The sequence below is a fragment of the Rhincodon typus genome, unplaced genomic scaffold (assembly GCF_021869965.1).
Source record: "Rhincodon typus isolate 14 unplaced genomic scaffold, sRhiTyp1.1 hic_rhity00002268, whole genome shotgun sequence".
Classification (NCBI taxonomy): domain Eukaryota; kingdom Metazoa; phylum Chordata; class Chondrichthyes; order Orectolobiformes; family Rhincodontidae; genus Rhincodon; species Rhincodon typus.
In genome coordinates, this window is record NW_025967906.1 from 1 (window position 1) to 23,068 (window position 23,068).

The window sequence follows — 23,068 nt, forward strand, 5'->3', positions numbered from 1 at the left end:
TCAATCAAGCCTTGCACCCAGCCTGCCGCACTATCTAGTTACCCAGGAGACAAATACATAGACAGTCCTGTCCCCACTGATGAGTACCCAGGTCGGCCGAAGGAATTCGCTTTCTACCATGGCTACGCGAGTGCCTACCAACCAATGCCCAGCTATCTGGACGTTTCCGTGGTCCAAACTATCAGTGGCGCGGGAGAGCCGAGGCACGAAGCATTGTTGCCTATGGAAGGCTACCAGCCCTGGACCCTTAGTGGGTGGAATAGTCAGATGTGCTGCTCTAAGGAACAAGCACAATCAGGACACCTCTGGAAATCCACTCTGGCCGGTAACAGATTATTGTTGCATTCCTTCAGAGAAGAATGAACCATTCCAAACATTACATATTTAATTAGATTAGAATCATCACGGTTTTATGCAGTTCTAAAGCGACAATGTGCTGCAATTTAGAACAGGTTTGAAAAAAATACAATTATATTTTATGCTTGCAGTGCAAGGAACTCAGTTAGAATATCATCAGTTTCAGGGATGTGCTTTTGTTGTACACCCTGGTATGTTAATACATTTGTTGCAGAATTAGCTCCGCAGGGCTCATTGCCACATGTACTAAGTTGTGTATATTCCTTAAAGATTCTGAAAATCCTTGGTCATTAGTATGTCTTAAATTAATTTGTCTATTATTTTCAATGTTGCATTTTTTCTGATATTCTTTTCTGTGCTTTTTTGGCGGGGCGTGTCTGGTTACACACAGCAGATGTTGCAGCTCACCAACAGGATGGAAGTTCCTTTCGGCGCGGGAGGAAGAAAAGGATTCCTTACACCAAAGTCCAACTCAAAGAACTGGAGAGAGAATATGCGACAAATAAATTCATCACGAAAGATAAGAGGAGGAAGATCTCGGCGGCCACGAACCTGAGCGAAAGGCAGATCACCATCTGGTTTCAAAACAGGAGAGTGAAGGAAAAGAAAGTCATCGCGAAAGTAAAAAGCAACACACCTTAGTTATTACTTTTTTTTTAATTAAAAAAAAGATAATTGAAACTGTTCAATTGGGGAAATTTATCACAACGGTGCGAAAGACGATTTTGACAGACCGGGTTTAAATGCACACTTATTTCATGGAGCCTTGCCTGCAGAATGCTAACATGTCCTCCTGCTTTTCATATTGTAATGGAGGAGGTGATATGGAATGCCATTAAAATGGACTAAAATAGATGGTCAGAATGTACATTTAATTATAACAACGCTGTAACCATACCGACATCACTGTTTATTATCAGTTATGTTTTAGTGGAGGTATGTAACGTATGTCTTACTGGTGTAGATGCTAATTTTATGTTTTGTTTGGGTTACATATTAAACTGTCGAGTTTCGGCAATGATTGCAGTAAAACCGCCTGAAAGCTGTTTATAATCTCAAAGGCTTGAGAGAAAATGTTATTAATAAGAAAAATAGGGTTGAAAGTTGACCGCATTAGTTTTGTTGCATAATATTTTTCAGGGAATGTGCAAACATTCCATATCCATCTAATGATAGGAGCAATGGCCCTTTGGTATATAACATATTTCCTATAATATATGAGAAACCAATGAAGTGATATTGTTGCTGATTTATAATGTTCCTCATCTCAATGAGATAAGGAACAGTTCTCAAGTAAACCTGAAGTTGTATGATACATCTACTGCTTTATCTTTTCAAAATATATAAATCAGTTTCAACTATGTCAACTTGATTTTAAAAGGATAAATAGACTCTCGTTGTCGTTCGCGCTTGGCAGTTACGATAGATTTTTTATTTAATGTGATGATGAGATCATAAAACAAGCGTTGAAAAATTGTAACTGAAGCAAAGCTTACCTTCTGGAAGGGTGCAGTGCTATATTAATAGATATAAAATCAGTAAATGCGTTCCCTTTACAATTAAAGTAATTTCGTATAATTTATTTAAATATTATAAATAAAATTGGACGAAATAGGTGCGTATCCAGACAACTCGCTGCTTTTGTAAAAAAGAAAATGAAAGAAAGAAAAACAGAAATTGATGGAGAAACACTCTCCAGCATTTCCTGTTTTTGTTTTAAATTTCCAGCACCCGCTGTTTTTTGTTTTATTTGAACGAAAGAAAGACATCGGCAAACTGTTCTGGCTGTAGCCGGGCGCTATCACACAAATAAACTGATTCTTTTTGGACTTCACACTTTCAATCGCATCTGGCTTAAACATCAATTGAAGGCTAATAAACACTTTGCTACAGACCCCCTCAAGCCCCTACCGTCATCATGTTTTGGTCTCATGTTCATATATTCTACCGTGACATCAAATTAAATAAGAAAATGTCGCCGGTTTTTCAGACCACTGATCATTAGTATTTAGGGCACAAGCCAGTGAATTGCTTCCTGCAAATGAAATTCAATTAAGGAATTAATTGTCTAGAGAAAGCTGCCACTTTACTGAACCAGGCTAATCGGTTTTGTGGTTTAAGGTTAGGGAATCACCTGTGTAAGTTTAATGATTTCGAAGTACATAGGTTCTTGGTGATTTAAGGGTACATGAACTGCATGTTGACTATGGATTTACCTATGTTGGGGTTGTGCTTCTTGGAGTGCAGGAATTGGGATAAGGAGAGGTTCGACGTTGCTAAGGTCGATTGTAAGCAAGTATCAACGACAACCTGCTACCATCTTTGGGGACTCAGATCCAATCAATTCGATAAGCTTTTGACTTTGACCTTCACAATCACGTGCTTGTTCGCCAATGGTCTTGACATGTAGTTGCTCATGAATAATCGAACGGTTTTTGGTGGGCTAATCTGACTGTGTTATCATGAGTAGAACAAGTCTGCCACCTTCTGGCCAGTCGCTTCGTAACATGAGCACGGCCCCGCTATTTGCAACCTTTGTTTGAACAAACGGAATGAATTTAAAGAGAGTTCATACAAAAATAGTTCAAAATAAATAGAATTTAAAAAAAGATTAACGAAAACAAGATGTAATATTTGCCGACGGCGCTTTCCGTTCAAGTTTTGTTTATATGGTTGAGGATGTTGCCCATTCAAATATTCAAAGAACCAGTGCGAGGACAACCTCCCTTCTCACACACGAACACGTGTGCCTGTGTGCACAAACGTACAGGCGGACGCTGAAACACACACATACAACCCCAGATACAAAGACAGTCAGTCGGACACTCAAATATCAGTCTGTGCTTGTACGTGGAATTGGTAACACTATTGTATCAAATATTTACTTTGCAAATAATAGTGCAGATTTTTCAAATTTAGCAAATGGGAAATACATAAAAGAATAACTCCGAAGACTCCAAGCAATTTTGAATCTAATGAGAAATCCCTAAAGCAGCTTTGTGAACACGTGAACTACGGGCAAACTGATCGAAGTGTTTGCGTCTCTCATGCCATTTTAAACCATAAGGCGCAAAGTCGTGTAAATTCTACTGTTGAAAATAAATTGTGCTTTTGCCACAACTGTAAATCCGCACACACATGCAATCATGGTTTTAATAATATCAAGTTTAAATAATGCCAAAGGGGAAATTAATGCAAGACGTTAAAAACAAAAGATATCTGAAACCATCTAGCACCAGAGACGTTTCCACTTCAGTCAATTATCATCATAAATACAATTAGATCCGTTTCACCACCAGGCCGGGACACGCTAAAGAAACTGCTCAAAAGCAAATAAAGAAAATGTAATTGTGTACTATGTTTAGAAATAACTATATCTGTTTTATGGCTGTCTGTAACCGGGGTTAACTGTACTAGTACAGGCTAATATATCAAGTCCAACTTTCCTAGTACAACATTAACTGTGTCATCAACAGAAGTAATTGACACATTATTGAGATTACTGAATTTGTAACGTTAAAAAATATGCTTTTATCAGGATAGTTCCAAGAATGTATTCATTCTACAGTTTACTCAGTGTATTTGTGAATGCTCACACACATTAAGAACAGGGAAGATCTAATTCTACCTAACCTGGCTTACTCAGTTTAGCCTTGAAAGCATTAATCCAAAACTAGACATATGTAGGGATCTTAAAAGCGACCTGAAGTGCTAAATTGCTGGAGAATAAAATGGTTTGAGTGTCGCTTCGTTCAGCTTTAATGTGCATCAATAACCTTTATTTAATTCTTACGAGTTTTATCCATTACAGTCTATTAAATACACAAATCAATCTGTGGTAGTAAAACATACTTATAAACATATGAAACTACTATCCATGCCCTAAGCGTTCAAATGATATCATTAAGTGCTAAAAGCAAACTTGCTATTTATTTCTATTTCAGCACTGTTTTAAGCTATAATTAATTCTCTCATAGACACACTTGGTAGATATGATGCTCATAAATGATGATTATGTACATATTTATGTATGTCTTGCTGTACATAGCCGTTATGTGTGCACATGCATCCCGTAAATATTCAAAGCTGCATAAGTTTATCATAAGACAGATGGTAGAGAACACGTGTAAATACTTATTCACACTTAGGAACTTTTATACATAATGTTAGATTAAATTGACACGCTATAGACCGTCTGTGTGATGTTTTATAGAGGTCCGGTTACAAGTTATTTAAAAATCCTATGCATTAGTGTCAAATTTCTGCATAATCGGCCAACTTCGTAAAACTGAAAAGGGGTTTCCAAAATGTCTGAAAATGTGTTTGTGGCTGCCTGGCTAGAGGCAGTCAGAAAGAAAATAAATAACGTTATTCAAGTGAAGCTAAGAATTAGGAATTTTACACGAAGCAATGGGACCTTACTGTTCTCTCCGCGATATTTTTGACTACTACTGGCTGCGGACAAAATAGCAAAAATCGAGAGGGATAAGCCGCTCACCACCATCACACAATTCACATTTAGTGAATGTCGTGACTAGGTTTCATTAAATCTTTGCACAATTAACTACGATATTTTAGTTATAATCATTTGACCAGTTAAAGTTGGCTCCCTCTCAAATGCTTTTAGCAACTTTAATGGGTTGCTCTGATTTCAGTGGAATTGCGGCAGAGTTCATTTTTTTGTATATTGTGCGCCTTCGAATGTGTTAGTGAAGCTTGCGAAGCAATTTCAAGTCTTTGTAACTATCACATGACATCAAACAGCCAACCAAATAATAGCAATGTGAGTTCGCCGCTAACCGTGTGTAAATTTTATTAAAACATTAAAGAAGTCAAAATTGCATCCAGGTGATTTACATTTACTTAGCGGGATCAGTTCTAATCCTGGTTGCAAAATAATGATATTTCTCGTGAAAACCCATTTGGAAACCCCAGAAGTGAGTCAAGTTCAAGTGCGCCAATTGCTAATTGAGGCTTTATTTTTTTTCTCGCTTTTGCAAACGCGCCCAAACGTCAGATTTCCCACAGTCAGAATAAGAAAACAACTCAAAATGGAAAAGACCAAACCACGTAGATCAGAAATTGTATTCTTTCTCTAATTTGCAATTTCTCATTTAGAGGGGGAGGGGCGTGGGGGCCTATTGCGCTAATGGAGGTTGGTAGAAATCCAAGTTCAATTGCAATGAATGTAATTAAGTCGAGGAGTGTTTGCAGTTCGTGCCAGCCATTGCTTTGTGTCCAGCTCTGACCTTGCAGTTGAACTTGAAAGGCAAGGTCAACAATCAGACGGAGCGCCGCGGCCCCGACAACGGTCTGGTCTCGAAAAGAACATAAAGTCCTCTGGCTAATACAGTAAGTACTCCTATCCAGGCGATAGATTGATAAGATGCACGTTTTAAGATAAGTTCTAAATTAATGAGGGGGAAATAAAACAAAGCGTTGCGCTAACAAGGTCGTAACATGTTCTGTTGAATCTAAATGAATAAAGAACGGTGAAGGCTGGAAGGGATGTTGCAATTTCTTCTATTCCTTTGGATTAAAGCGTAACTCTACCGTACGCATTAAAGCTTGTTGCAATAGAACGTTTGCGCTATGCGATTGATAATAAGCCACCAGCAAATCGCCGGTCTGACTTTTACTGAATTCTTGATTGGATTCTGTGTTGCGCAGTTACCGGCGGTAAAAGGAACGTTCTAGAGGCAGAAGTAAAAAGACAAGCGGGCCAAGGCTTACACAGTGTTTTCAATCGAACAAAACGTGCTAAAGTGCAATCCTGGTCTCCCTTTGGCTATTAAGTTGCATAGAATGTGTGATACTGCAGTTAAGATAGAATTTGCTGCATTTTAAGCTCTCGTGGGCCACGCTTATAAAAATCTAAAAGCAAAATCTTGGCCTTCCGTGATTTCTTTGTGACGCAATCCCTGTTGTTTTCACAAATGGTTGTAACACTTTAAGCTTTTATTTGTCACAGCCATCCGGTCATACATTTGTCAATTCGCCCCAGACGGAAAATAACTCAATTAACGAATTGTAAAGAAAAAAAACACCTATTTGATGAAAGTGTATTAACGTTCAATCCGAGATTAATTTAGCTTAATGTATTTATTAATTCAAAAATATTGAAATTCCTTCACAATAGTCATTATACTCAAATTAAAGGGAAATGTGGCTTGAAGAGAAACTGGATTAAGGACGTTTTGGTGTGATTTATTGATTGTACAATTGATATTGCACCCTCGCCTCCATTTCAATTTCAGAAATTTATCACCACATATTAACACATCCAGAAATGCCCGTTATTCGCCCAAAGACAAAAACTGAAGTTAATTGCCATCACTACACAGATTCACTAAACTTGTTGCATTTTGATTGGTTAACCTTATTGGTGAACAATACTGTGCATCAATTGTAAACAAAACTTCTCATGTACGTATCGGTTAAATGAATTAGCTTCGGTACAGAATAACATATAACTAGCAGCATGTGTAATTAACCGCGTTGGCTTAACACAATCAATAAATTAATATTGCTGTTATCGAAGGCGATGTGAATATTAATTATTTGAAATAAGCTCGGGCAAAGCGTTTATTAAGTATGACAGGACATCTTCGTTTAGAAAATATACATATTAATATGAAAACTCCAATTCGAATAGAATAAGTTTTGTTAACTTCTTGGAATGGCACCTTCTTGTGTTTCTTTTATTTGTATATTTTAGCGCTTGAATTTATGGTATAGAATTTTCCATTTTTTTTGTATCGCCGAGTCTCCAAATAATGCGTAGAAATGTCCTGGTAAATTCTGTAATGATTATATGCTGAATATTGAATTAATCTGATCTGACGTTTTCAGATTGCCCTGTTTTACTGTCTTGTGCTATAGACTGCGCTACAAAAATATCACATTAACCAAATGACTTATGCATCAAACATATTTCATTACTATCTTCCAGCCACTTTTTGTGGAATGCATTGGAAAAACATTATTATTATTAAGATTTTTTTTCAGTTCTGGAGCATTATAACATCCTAAACTATAGCTTTCTGAGTGTGCGTCAGTCAAAACGAGGCTAAATGTGTACATTGTTCTGGCGTTCTGTGAGCAGTACATTGAATCTCACATAAGCTAAAACATGAGTCGTCAGATAAAAGGAACAAACGTTTATCTGTCTGCTGTATTAGGAACAAAATACATCATTGTACACGTACATTTTGATGGCAATAAGTAATATAAAGCCAATTATTGCCTACATGAAGTATATGGTACTTCATTTAGATACAATTAAACCGAAAAACGCTTTAACTTGCCAAACGTGATCTTAGTTTCAGCAAGAACAGATATCTTGAGGCAAGAAAAACATACCCTTGTGAGAAGGTTATAGTATATGAAATCGACACCATCTGGCGAACCGGCGTATAATTGATGCATTGTTTTCAGAAATCAACATCACTTTTCGGCTGAACAGTGTATGTTGACAAAAACGTATTATTCTGCATTCTGAATATTTTGTATCGACTACAGCTAAACCATTTCCTAAATATTGTAAGCATGCCCTTGTGGGAATCTATCACGGGGGTTTGATTACATTTATAATGTTAATGAGTGTTGAGATGTATATGTAGGCAGTTAAACTGAAAGCTTCATTAGGAAGCCCAGTTTTGACGTTGGCGCCCAATTTGCACCAATACCACTTTATCTTTGATCAATGCAGTGTTCTCAGTCTATCAGTCTTAGAAAACTAAGAATTGACACCAGTTCCCATTAAATAAAATTCAGTCTAATTAAAGAAATGCAAAGAAAAGGAGAATTTACGAATTTTTTAATCTAATTTTTATAACAAAAGTAGGAGAAGGTTTTGGGGTCATCGAAGGAAGGCAGGTTGAAAAGTACAAGATAACACAGGAAAATTCCAGAGTAGTGGCTGGTAACATCAAATCTAGGGCAAATTTCATATCTGAAATGAATAACCGAATTTAGAAACGGAATCTCTCACAATTATCAAGGGGATTGAATACAGATTGAAAACATTTGTTTTTAATAGCCATTGCAGTGAAGCATGATTCTTTAAATGTTTTAGAAAATTGTATTGTTTAAATCCACGGAAAACATAACAATGTCAACTTCCATTAAAAGCAAGATGCTCTGTACTAAAGTTCGACTTTTTGCTAAAATACAGTGCACGCATCTACCCAACTGACGACGTATCTGTCTGTCTACCATCCGCCGATATAGTCACCTACCCTTCTATGTTTCTAAGTGTGAGTTCTTTTTCAACATCTACAATTTCCCGATTGTTGGGTCGTTGACGGTCCAGAGTCTTATTTCCACAGCTGGAGTGTTGGAGTGTTGCAGGCATGACGTACCCTAAAGCGGTTTTAACTTGGGAATACGAAAAGGAAGTTCAGATCTCCAGTTCCAGTAGAGGAGAGTTCTTTTTTGAAAAGAGATGCATCAAAACTTCGAAATTATAATTGCAAATTTTAATATTTGTTCATTTTGCATTATGTTGTCCACGTATATCTAAGATTGCGTACTTATACAAATAAGATCTTCATCCGGCTTCAGCTTGAATTCTGTGTTCAATTTTGGTCTCCTCAAGTGGTGGGTGGTATGAAGGCATTGGAAAACCTGCAGACGACAGTCGCTAGAGTAATTACGACTTTAAAGTATATTAGTTATGAACAGGTCCTAAAAGAGCTAGGTCTATGTAACTCAGAGAAATTTAGACTTAAGAAAGCTTTGATGGACATAAGAACATAAGAACATAAGAAATAAGAGCAGCAGTAGGCCACCTGACCCTTCGAGCCCGCTCGGCCATTCAATAAGGTCATGGTTGATCTTTTCGTGGCCTCAGGTCCACGTACCCACTCTCTCATCATAACCCTTAGTTCCTTTACTGTCCAAAAATTATCCATCTTAGCTTTAAAGACATTCAATAAGGAAGCCTCAACTACTTCACTGGATTCCCATGGATTCATAACCCTTTGGTTGAAGAAGTTCACCCTCAACTCAGTCCTAAATCTGCTCCTCCTAATTTTGAGGCTATGTCCTCTTGTTCCAGTTTCACCCACGAGTGGAAACAACCTTCCTGCTTCTATCTTATCTATTCCCCTCATAATTTTATATGTTTCTATGAGATCCCCCTCATTCTTCAAAATTCCAATGAGTACAATCCCAGTCTATTTAGTCTCTGCTCATAAGCCAACCCTCTCAACTCCGGAAAAAAGAACCTAGTGAATATCTTCTGCATCCCTTCCAACGCCAGTACATTCTTTCTCAAGTAGGGAGACCAAAACTGCACGCAGTACTCCAGGAGGATGTGTGTGAGATGATAAAGGGAATAGATACGTCAAAGTCAGTACATTGTTCCCATAGACTAGCGAGGGCAAGAGATTACAATTATAAGTTGTCAACGATATCAACAGTAAAGTCTTTCTCCTTTTCTCAAGGATTTGTGGACTTTACGAATAAGATACTGACTGGTGCATTGTGCCCGATTTGCTGAATTATTTCAAACAAAACCAGACCTATTTTGATTAGTACAAAATCGCCCCCTATAAAAAGGTAAGTACCATTTAAATTATGAGGGTCAGCCTGATGTCCTGTATTAATTCCATTCATTTAAAAGTGTTGGAGATGATGCTCTCAGAATTTCCCTGAATTTCCTTGGTTCTTTATCAGTTTGTGGCCTGCCCGGAAAATGCTTTACTTAATTCCAGGAGAGAGTAGGCATGTTCTCAGGAGAGAAAAGAAAACATTTAAAATGCATAGGAACAGTACGATAGAAAAACTATTCGTGCTTGTCAATCATTGTTGTATATGGATATTTGTACATGCTCTGAATTTCCTCTATAAACTTCACAATCTCTCCATGATTACTTCCTTCGTATGATCTTCTTTACAACTTATCTCATGAACCAAGCTTGTTGCCCCAATGGCCCTTTGTGTGACTCATGTTCGTTTTTGACGTTGGAAGAGCTTTGGTATGTTTTACTTTGTTAAGGGGGCCAAATGAATGCAAGTTATTGTCATGGCTTCGGTCTTAAGTAATATTTATGAAGTCCTTGCAGCAATGTATTTATTGTATTGCATTGCAGCCATGTTTTCTTTTAAAGAGCAGATATGTCGGCCATCGTTGCAAGGGGATCTGAGAACAGGAGTAAAGATGTCTTGCTGTAGTTGCATGCAGCCTTGATGAGACTGCGTCCGGGGTATGGTGTGCAGTTTACGTCTCCTTATCTAAGAAAGGACGTACTTACCATAAGAGGGACTTTAACAGATGTTCACCAGACTAATCCCTGAAATGGAGGGCTTGTTTTATTAGGAGAGATTGAGGAGACTGAGCATGTATTCGCTCATATTTCAGGAACGAGTGGTGATCTCGTACAAACTTACAAAATTCTTACAGGGTGTGACCGGGTATTTGTAGTCAGGATGTTTTCCCCTGTTTGCCGAATCTACAACTAGGGAACATAATCATGGAATAGTGGATAGGGCATTTTAAACTGAGATGAGGAGGACTTTCTTCACTCAGAGGGTGGTGAATGTTTGGAATTCTCTGTGGAAGCCCGATCATTGAACATGTTCAAATCGAAACTGCTATATTTCTGGTTATTAATAACATTAGGGAAAGGGGATAATGGGAAAAATGATGTTGAGGTAGAAGATCAGCAACTATCTGTTTGAATAGCCTATCATGCTCGATAGACCAAATGGTCTATTCCTGTTGCTATTTTGTCTGACCATTTTGCAGGCTAAAAGAGTGAGTTTGAAAGTCAGAATGATGTGTGGCTTGCAGATGATGTTACCACGAAGTTGCCCTCCTTGCTGTACTTGATAGCACTGAAGCTGAGGGAGGGTGTCCTAGATAAGGCTGGCTGAGCCTTACAGAATGATTAGGACGTCCTCCACCCACAGTGCATAGGGAAGATGATCAGTGTTGAGTTTACCGACAAGTGTACCTAATCCTTACTCTTTCCTAGATGGTGCCAATTTTCCTGAATGCGTCCGTGACTTACGTCAACTAGGCAAAGGACAACCACTCTACGTTCCTATCAAACCTGTGGGACTAGGCTTCTGGTGTCAGGAGAACATCAGGCTAACAAATCCAACCGCATTCATACAGAAACTGCTGGAACTACACAGCAAGTCTGCCAGCGCCAAGGAGAGAGAAAAGTATAGGATGACATGTTGAAATGCAATTCTCTCATCAGTATGAATACCTCACAAGTGTGATTAGCGATCACTCCCAACACCAACCTTTCAAAAGGTTGCCTAGTTATTTCCATTTAAAGTTCTTGGCACACTGTATTAGTTAGAAAATTACATTTTGCGGATTTTTCATGTTAGAAAAAGAAACTGCTTTGAGTGCAACTTTGTCACAGTTATGCTATTTTATTTTATCAGGGGAATGCATCCTTCCTTCGGACAAAAAAAAACGCTTTGTCGTTAATGTTCACGCTGGTTTTAGCGGTAGATGGGTTTGTTAAAAATAGCCAAGTGGTAGCCAGTAAAAAAGCAAAGTGTTAGATGCTTCACGGGCTGAAAGCTCTCTTTAGAAACCAAGTACTCCGAATTTCTGTTTACAATCTGTCTATTTTCTGCAGTGAAATCGATTCATTATATTATTGACATTTCGTATTCTCTCAAGGACATGTACTAGAATCAGTATAGCATCGGGAAAAGCCTGTTTTTCCTTTTCTCCGGGTTTCCTACTTTCCTGATTTCAATTATTTTGAGATCTATTTCAATCAGAAAGTAGATAGAAGCCGGGCATCTGATGTACGTGTTTCAATTTATTTAACGTTTGTTTCTGTTTTCTGCTGAGCTGTCCTTAACTTATGTTTACATAGAATTTGGTTTACTGCCTGAATTAATCGCTGCTGCGACTTTGAATGAACAGAACGTTGGTAGAGTGAATACCGCAGTATTTAATCTTGCTCAAATAAATTGCGACATGGAGTAAATTAATGCAGTTGTCCAGGACGATGCATTGTAAGCCTGCGATGTTCATAACAACCCAACAGAACTGACGATTACATGATACAAGATGTTTAATTACTTAGTATTGAATGATCCGCCGTGCATACTAATCATTGTGTTGTGCGCTTCACTTTGACTAAATTGAGCAGAAAAACGTGCCTAATCTTTGACTAAATCTTTCAAATCCCGATGTTAAGACTGAAGCGCTTTGAACTTAAAGTGTTGATTTTGTATTTGTTGGATGTCTAGCTTCAGATGGAAAGCCGTTTAGCCTCCAGTTTAGCTGCAACCGAGATGACTATACAAAGCCACAATGTAATTTTAAATAAATATACGTGTTAAAGAGTTCAGTATTGACAAAAGTTGGTGTATTCACCAAGGAGAATCAAATTACTGCATCAAGAATGTTACCAACTAAATGATTGTATTCAGTTTGAAGTAGTGTTTGATGTCAGTTAAGACGCAGGGTATGATGAAAACACTATTGATCCTAAACAGCCCACTCCTTCCCAGGGCCTTCTGTAATTTATAATATAACAGACTCTCAACAGTCTACTAAGTCGGATCGGTAAGAATCGTAGCAAGACAGACAGATCCAGCGAGCTGAGCAATAGAAAGATAATTGTTATAATTTGAGAACTTCCACTTGTAAAAGTAAATAATTCTCGAACATGGCTATGGCATTTCTCCTATTCTTGTCTTTGTTTGTAATTCTCCTGTTGTAAACTCTGGTAAAATGATTGGATAACATTTAAAAACGGGGAAATGGATTGATGGAAAATATAGCATCACAAAAGAAAGCATAATAACTGAAAACATCCACAGGTCACTACCTTCAAAGATAAATCACTGCAGGAAGCTTTTTACAACATTGTGATGCCTTCTCTCAAATCAGAGTCATCTATTTTTCAACTCCCTCTTGCACTCCTTTTGAACAGATTCCTATTTCCACGAATACAACCAAAGCTGTGCTGTCCCATATTCCAAATATCATCTATGTGTCTATGCTACCACTTTTCATCCTCCTCACTGTCCATGCAGATTTTAAAATCTTATTGTCTTTTATCTACTTCAGTAAGGATTGCCTTGCTTTGTTTTCACTTTTACCTACCTAACAATAGCCAAAATCCCTCAGTCAATGGGTGGTCTTCCCATCCCGACATCATTGCCTCAAGTATCTACCTTTGACCGACCCTTGGTGATATCATCTGTAGAACAAAGTTCAGTTTCCACCTAAACAGTGTGAACATTCTGCATTATTTCTTCACTACATCTCTTGATCCTTCCGCTGCCTTCATGTTTCACATTGTTAGTCATGTCAATTCCAAGATGAACTATAGTTTCCTTCATTACACTTTGGCAATTAGTCATTTTTTTTATTCATTAACAGGATGGGGGCATTGCTGGCTAGGCAGCATTTGTTGCCCTCCATTGCCTCTTGAGGGAGAGGTTTTAAAAACCTATGAGAGAATAAAAAAAGGCCTCATCTCTGTCTGTCATGAGTGACTATTTATTTTTAAACTCTACTACTACATTCTTCCTGGAGAATTGCCCAGAGGACAATTCAGATTCAACCACATTGCTGTGGGTCTGGAGTCACATGTAGGCCAGACCAGGTAAGGATGGCAGTTTCCTTCCCTAAAGAACATCAGTGAACCAGATGGTTTTTTCCTGACAATCAACAATGGATTCATGGTTATCATTAGATTCTTAATTCCAGATATTTTATTGCATTCAAATTCTACAATCAGTCATGGCAGGATTCGAGCCCAGGTCCCCGGAATGTTATCTGGGTCTCTGGATTAACAGCTCAGCTATAATACCACTGGGCCATTTCCTTCCATCAGCTTCACGAATACATCACAAATTTGTTTTCTTGGCTCTTGTTTCACCCTCTGTGCAGCCACACTTTTGAAATTTTAACTGCATCTCTACACATCAGCAGTGCTTCCAAATATTGAAACATCCTGAGAGGGGCTGACAGGTGGAAGTGGAAAAGATGCTTTCTCTCCAGGAAGAATGTAGTAGTAGAGTTTAAAAATAAATAGTCACTCATGACAGGCAGAGATATGGACTTTTTTTATTCTCTCATAGGTTTTTAAAACCTCTCCCTCAAGAGGCAATGGAGGGAAGATTCTTTGAATATTTTTAAAGGCAGAGGTGGATAGATTATTGGTAAACAAGGGACTGAAATGTTAGGATAGGTGGGGTTGTGGAGTTATTAGATCAGCCATCATCTTATTAAATGTTTGAGCAAGCTCAAAGCACCAAATTGCTTATTCCTGCTTCTTAGTCTCTGAAGGTGTTTGGAAATCTTTTCCTCCAAGGACAGTGGAAGCAGTTTTTCGAATATCTTTGCAGCAGACGTAGACAAATTCATGATAAGTAAGGCAGTTAAGGTTATTGGGAGAAGGCAAGCATATAGAGTAATCAGACCAGCCATGACTTTATTCAATAGTGGTGTAGCCTCCAAAGGTTGAGTGACCTACTCCAGCTTTAATTGTATAGCCACTGCCAAAATTTGATTTGATTTATTATTGTCACATATATCTAGGTGCAGTGAAAAGTTTTGTTTTGCATGCAGTACAGGCCGATCATACCATACAATGTGCATTGGTTAGTGCAAAGTGCATTGATCATCTTTTTTAGAAATTTTGGGACACACCTTGTCACCTCATTGGTTTCCTAGCTGGACACTCTTGCTCCTTCAAAACTCCAACTAATCCATTACTTCTGCCTTCAATGACTAACATTGGCTTTGAACAAAGAACAGCACAGCATGGGAACGGGCCTTTCAGCTCACTAAGACTGAGCTCACACATGATGCGTTCCTAACTAAAACCCTTTTGCCTCTATGCGGTCATATCCTTCTATTCCTTGACTATTCATGTATCTATCAAGATGCCTCTTAAATGTTGCTATTGCATCTGAGTTCTCCAAAACTTCAAATTTATGATTTACAAGCAGTGTTTAAGTTACTTTGTAACTGTGCCCCTCAATATCTGTAAACTTTTCCAGCCCTAGAACTTGAACTCCACTGAATCCTTGTTCTTTTAATGCTGGGATTTTGCATATCCCACTGATTACTGACATCTGTCTAGCTCCATCTTCTCAAATTCCCTGCTACTCCAACTCCCTGTCCTTCTTTAGGGTCCTAAGGAAAATTTATTTCTTTACCAAGCATCTGAACCAGTTCCTAATCTTAAATGTTGGTGGAGCTGCACGCATTCAGGCAAGTGGGGAGTATTCTACCACACTCCTCACTTGTGCCTTGTAGATGACTTTTCACAGTCAGGAGATGAGTTACTCACTGCAGGATTCTTAGGCTCTGACCTGCTCTTGCAGAGATAGCAATGATATGGCGAGTCCAGTTCAGGTTAATGGTTATCCCAGGATGTTGATGTTATGAAATTTATGTGGTAATACAATTGACGATCAAAAGGCACAGATATCTCCTGCCACCATCTCCTCATATTTTTAAGTATTTCCTGGGATGCTGGTGTTATATTGATCTGCTAGTTTCTCTGGGCCATTTCTCAGGATAGTTAAGAGGCATCTACTTTAAGAACCTGGAGTCACATGTAAGCATGGCAAATTTCCTTCCCTAAAGGTCATTAGTAACCAAATTGTATTTTGATGATAATTGACCATGGTTGGATTTTCATCATTGAATAATTTTTAATTCTGGATTTTATTGAATTCAAATTTCACCATCCACTTCTATCCCTGGGGCTCTGGATTACTAGTCCAGTGATGTTTCCACTCTACCACAATTGTTTCATCATGCATTATAGTTGAAGTTTCTTTGTTATTTTCCGTTATTTTCCACACTCAACAGCAAAAGAAATATTTGATATTTCATAATACCTTGGAGACTGAAAATGAACAAGACACAGGAATGAAGACATGATGGGCATTATAAAAAAGCAAGTGTAGAGGTCAATAGTAAAGAGACATATGGAGAGAAAATGAGGGGTGGGGACAGGAATGTATGTAGAGGAAAATGAGAGGGAAGATGATCAGAAAGGGAGGAAAGAAAATTTTAAAAGAATAGACAAAATGAGGAAATAAAAGCAGACAAGAAAGGAATTTCTTCCTCCAATGTAAATTTTTTAATACTTGTAACTAGCAAGGACTGTAATCATCAATTTGATTTCAGCATTTAGATAAAAGTAATTTCAGATATACTTTATTGTGTGTCAATAGTAGGTTCTTTGTAACACAGTTTGTTATTTTGTTCATTTGATAGACCTTGTATGTAGGCCTCAAACAAAAAAAAATTCTTTCTGCCAAATTTGTTTTTCTGTGAAGTGATTCCAGCTTCACCACATTTATATTGTGGCAAAAAAGCTTGAGAGTCATCCCCATATCTCATGTTGGAACAGATGTTGAGGGCGTCCTTGAAAATGTGCTCCACATTGCCTGGCTTTAACGCTTTCTGGTCCACTGAAAGATCTATCAACCTCAAGCCTTAACTCTGTTTCTCACTCAACAGTTGCAGCAAGGCCTTCTGACAATTTCCAGCATGTTATTGCTTGTTTTATTTCAAATTCCCAGCACCAATATTTTGCCTTAACATCAGAATTTATGGATTCTAGATATCAATAAAAGCAATCATAATATTGAATAGGTAATGCTGCAGAACTTTAACATACAGGCCACAGTACTGCAGTTCAAATAATTTTATTAGAGTCATAGAGATGTACACCATGGAAGTGGACTCTTTGGTCCAACTTGTCCATGCTGACCAGCTATTCTAAATAAATCTAGTCCCATTTGCTAGCATTTGGCCCATATCCCTCTAAACGCTTCGTTTTCATATACCCATGCAGATGCCTTTTAAATGTTGTAATTGTACCAGTCCCCACCACTTCCTTTGACAGCTCAGTGTATACACGCACAACCCTCTGTGTGAGAAAGTTGCTCCTTAGGTCCCTTTTAAATCTTTCCCCTCTCATGTTAAACCTACGCATTCTAGTTTTTGACTCCCCCTCCCAGGAAAAAGACATCGTCTATTTACTCTATCCTCCAAGATTTCATAAACCTTTATAAGGTCACCCCTCAGCCTCCAATTCTTCAGGTAAAATAGGCCCAGCCTAACCAGCCTCTCTCTATAGCTCAAATCCCCCAAACCTGGCAAAATCCTTGTAAATCTTTTCTGAACCCTTTCAAATTTCACAACGTCCTTCCAATAGCAGGGAGACCAGAATTGCGTGCAGTATTCCGAAAGTGGCCTAACCAATGTCCTGTACAGCTGCAACATGACCTCCCAACTCTTATACTTAATGCACTGACCAATCAAGTCAAGCATACCAAATGCCTTCTTCACTGTCGTATCTACCTGTAACTCCATTTTCAAGGAACTATGAACCTGCACTCCAAGTTTTCTTTGTTCAGCAACACTCCCCAGGACCTTACCATTAAGTGTATAAGTCCTGCCCTGCTTTGCCTTTCCAAAATGCAGCATCTCACATTTATCTAAATTAAACTCTATCTGCCATCCCTCAGCCAATTGGCCTATCTAATCAAGATCCCATTATACTGTGAGGTAACCTTCTTCACTGTTCACTACACCCCCAATTTTGGTGTGATCTACAAACTTAATAACCATACTTCCTATGTTCACATCCAAATAATTGATATAAAAGATGAAAAGCAGTGAACCCAGTACCGATTCTAGTGGCACATCACTGGTCACAGGCTTCCGGTCTGAAAAGCAACCCTCCATCATCACCCTCTGTCTTCTATCTATGAGCCAGTTCAGTATACAAATGGCTAGATCTTCCTGTATTGCATGTGATCTAACCTTGCTAACCAGTCTACCATGAGGAACCTTGTCAAACACCTTCATGAAGTCCATATAGATCACATCCATCACTCTGCCCTCATCAATCGTCTTTGTTGCTTCTTCAAAAAACTCAATTAAGTTAGTGAGACATGATTTCCCAAACACAAAGCCATGTCGACCATCCCTAATCAGTCATTGCCTTTCCAAATACATGTAAATCCTATCCCTCAGTATTCCCTCCAACAACGAGCCTACTACCAATGTCAGGCTCACTGGTCTATGTTTCCCTGGCTTTTGCTTACCATCTTTCTTAAATAATAGTACCACATTAGTCAACCTCCAGTCTTCCAGTGCCTCACCTGTGGCTATAGATGATACAAATATCTCAGCAAGGGGCCCAGCAATCGCTTCCCTAGCTTCCCATAATTGTTGCCAACGTATTATTCTTGGAGTTTGGCTTGGATCATGTTAGGATGGACGTTTTCTGCAACCATTTCAAATTTGGCACCAAGTACATTTTTTGACATCTACCTTATATCATATGCCCCTGGAAACAAGTTAGTAAATAACAACCTATGTAATAGTTCTGCGGATATTCTGTAAAAGGTCAAATCCCCTCTGATGGAAAAAAATGAGAGCAATCTTCCTCAGGATCATATTTGTAAGTAATGATTTTTGTGACAGACTAATGATTCATTTACTTGTTTCCAGTTAGAATAATTAACATTGAAGCAAGTCAAAACATTTATGTTATTTTCACTCATTCTACAAAGATATGATCAAAATACTTTGGCCCTCATTTTGGTGGAATTTGTTTCAGTTGTTTGTCCAAAGGTCTAAAATCTCTGCCTATTAAATATTCCTAACAATAAAATAATCTGGAATTGATAATTAAGCGAAAAGTCCCAGAAGTTGTTGACAATCAAAACATTTCTTACCGTGTGAAGAGCACTGTAATTTACAGCTACAATGACGAGCGGACGATATTGCATCATTCGAATGGATTTACATAGTTTCATTTATATTAGCACGGAACAGTATGGAGATTTGTTCTTAATACATTGTTTTGTTTGGCTTGGTCTTGAATAATTGTTGCTCGTGATTCTGAATTTGGGATTTGGCAAATACTCAACGAAAAGTGTTACTTCTATGTTTTCCAAAATTGTTTTCTGACCACCTAAAGGGGATTATTATACCTCCGTTCACCAATTTCAGACTTACACATTTTGTTCAATATTATAAATGCCATATTTGCATTGTACTGTTCAAGTCTCGGGGCGTATCAAAGCATTTCATAATTTTTTTAAAAAATGCATTGCCACTTATGTTGTGTAGACAAAAGAATACTTGACTTTGTTTCCTGGAATCCCTACAGCGTGGAAACAGGTCCTACGGCCCAACAAGCGCGCACCGACCATCACAGCATCACCCCCAAACCCATCGGGCAATTCATCTAACCTACACACCTTTGGACTGTGGGAGGAAACCGGAGCGAACCCACACAGACACAAGGAGAATGTGCAAACTCCACACAGACAGTCGCCCGAGGGTGGAATCGAACCCGGGTTTCTGGTACTGTGAGGCGACAAAGCTAACCACTGAGCCACCGTGCCTTCCTAATTGCATTGATATTGGTTACATATGTTATTTGGCCAGGATACCATGAGAACTCACGTTCGCTTCTTTTGATAGAACTCTGAGATAATTTGCAATGCTGATCAAACAACGCCAACCAGATTTCACATCTAATGTCTCTGCCTGTGACAGTGACAGTGCAGTTTTCCTTTACAAGCATAGGGAAATGTTAGCCTAGCCAATATGCTCAAATGCATTGTGTGAGGCTAGAGCTCACAATTCACTTACTCAGGAATGAGAGTGTTATCACTGAACAAAGTTATAGCCGAAGAAAAAGTTGAATAAATTGTTAGTGGTGCTTTAGTGACAGTCGTAACAAAGTAAATACGTATAGCTGGTTAGAAAAAAAAAAGAATGCTGCAATTATTAGCGATTGACTCCCTTAAATATGGAGAAAACGTTACAAAATGCAGTAATTGATGACTCACTGTACTGATTTAAAGACTCTATACATTAATTACCCATTCAATTCATTGATGAGTGAGTGATTCGGTGTATTCATGGAAACTCTAAAGTGAAATAATATCATTTACCGCCCCCTCTGTGCATTTTTTCCCAGAAATAACCCGTGTTAATCTGCATTAGGAATTTTCTGGTCCAAATGAGGAAACCAATTCTTAAATATGTACTTAATAACTGCTGGGGCACCATTTCTTCTGACGTGTAAACTGAAAATGATTCGTGTCTCTGTTTGGAATGCTCTGGCTTTTAGTCGATTTCTCTAAAAATATGCTCAAGTATTTTATTTACGGTACGCCCATACATTTATAAAATGCACTTTTACTTTGTATTGGACATTAATGTAATTCTATATATATAGTATGGATGCCACATAATGAAAACAAATTTGGATCTGATTGAAATAGGAATGACGTGACCCCTATAGGTTATTCCAATCATCTATAATTTGATATGTACATTTGCGTACGTTTTCATTGTCTGTATTATGGTGCTCCTTTGTATATTATTGTTAAACTACCATTTAAATTTGCAAAGATAAACACAACCATGGAATGTCAGCCTACCGCTGTAAACCTTCACTGAGACAGGGCAAACACTCAAGGTCGAGATTCTTAACAAAACTTTATTCTAACATATTCTGAAGAAGGGTCTAGGCCCGAAACGTCAACCTTCCTGCTCCTCTGATGCTGCTTGGCCTGCTGTGTTCATCCAGCTCTACACTTTGTTATCTTTATTCTAACATAATCTGTTTTACATAAAGCCTTTCCAAAAGTTGTTGGTTCAGGGTTCTATAATCAGACTATGAAACCAAGGAAAGGATTTACCAATATTAAATTGAAGAGAGACTACTGTTAGAATGTATTTTGTTTAGTTTATGATCCGAACCTGTTAGTGTTGTAAACTTGGTCACACATGACAGAAAACAAAATATTATACACTTTAGTTGCTAAAGCGAGAAAGGCAGTATTTGTTGTTAGTATCCGGACAGTATCTGACAAATGCACGGGCTTGTATATTTAAATTGTTACAACACAAACCCAAAGCCAAGGGAAATACCATAATATTGAACGAAGTTGTAAAATTGTGAAATACATTGCCATCCCAATGGCAATCTTTAAAAAAAAGAGACCGGAATTACATCATAATTTCGAAGTCTTCAACCGGATGTTATTGCCACCAGAAATCAATATTGATTCAAAACCAAAGACGTGTTTTTGTTCGCAGTATGTCTCAGCACAACAAAACGATTCAAATGTACGAATATCATGTAAGAGACATATGTAAGATCTTAGACCAGTTATAAAAAATATAAAATCTTACCAAGAAACAGTACAGATCCACATCCGTATTTTAAAATAAAATGTATTACTCTTCTACTTAAGTTATAGTTTGAAATGTATAAGATGATTTACACATACTGTCTACAAATGCGTACGGAATTTTGACACAAAAACAGAAATTCCTGGAAAAGCTCGACAGTTCTGGCAACACCTTGGAGAGAAATCAGAGTTAACGTTTTGAGCCCAGTAACCCCCCTTAGAACATATTTCTCTGATTCCTGTCTTCTCTGTGGAGAGAAATCAGCGATATCTGTTCTGAATAAGTCACTGGACCCAGAGTTAACATTTCGGGTCCAGTGACTTATTCAGAACAGATATCGCTGATTTCTCTCTACAGATGCTGCCAGGCCTACTGAGCTTTTCCAGCAATTGTCGGTTTTGTTTCTGATTTCCAGCATCCGCAGTACTTTTGGTTTTTATTTGGAATTTTGCCGCCTTGAGTTAGGCACTGTATGCGTTTAAACACATCCAGTTGACTTGAACTACATTTGTCTGAAGCAGAAAAAAGGCTATTTATAATCTTAAACCAACCATTAAATAATCACTTGATTATGACTTACTCAGCAAATTAGGGATCACATGCAACACATGATGTTTGCCCGGCAAACGGTGTCTTATAAAATTAAGTGACTCAATTTCGATCTGGCTGTAGTTTAGCGGAACCAACGAGCCAGAGACCAAACACATCACATTAAACAGACTCCCTTGCATGGTGTCTGTACAAGTACACTCTTTGACTGGTTTGTTGTGGGCCAATATCAATTCATAACGCCGTTGTTTAATTTTAAGGCGCATAGAACGGTGAATAAATTCGGGAAATCAAAGATAAACGATGCATAATAAAAACAAAATGTTCTAGAGAAACTCAATGGGCCTAGCAACGTCTGTAAAGAGAGAAAACAGAGTTAACATTGCTTGTCCAGTGTGATTTTATCCTCTTTGCAGATCCACCAGAAATTGCAAATAATAAATAAGATGGAAGCTATTATAAAGGAAAGCAAGAAAGAAAAAGGCAAGGAAGGAGTCAAAGAATGATAGATAGAAGGAAAAAGGAAAGAAAGGAAAAGAAGAAACGAACGAAAGAAAGAAAATTCGTGAACAGTCGAGTTCAATTGGCAGAATAAGTTGCAATGGGCAACATTTATCACGACTTTTGCCTAAATAATTTACTTCCGAATGACACTAATAATTGTTTATTTATTGTGTAGTATTGATGCCTATCCGACTAGATTAGTTGCCTTCCAGCGGGTGACGATGATATCACTTGTGTTAATAAGAAACGACCCTTGATAAGAAAAATAGGTTAATTAAAAAGAAGAAACGACATTTGGCAGCATATAGCATCATCTTTACTTAATGTTAATGCTGCAGTCTAACTATTAATGATCACGAGTTATGATAACTATTCAATTCATTTTTCAATATCCCTGAATCTGTTCCTTTAGAAGCACTTCGATATGCGCGCCATTGTGTTATTGCTTTTTCTGTGCAAATAACCCTGGTT

General features: G+C 38.0%; 1 protein-coding gene across 1 annotated transcript; it reads left to right on the forward strand.

Moving 5' to 3' along the window:
* Window positions 1-3: 3 nt before the first annotated feature.
* hoxb13a (homeobox B13a) lies at window positions 4-1,537 on the forward strand (the record flags this gene model as incomplete). The annotated part of the gene is made up of 2 exons (XM_020531396.2): window positions 4-325; window positions 749-1,537. Coding segments are annotated over 2 exons (573 nt in total), but the record flags the coding sequence as incomplete, so codon positions are not given.
* Window positions 1,538-23,068: the final 21,531 nt, after the last annotated feature.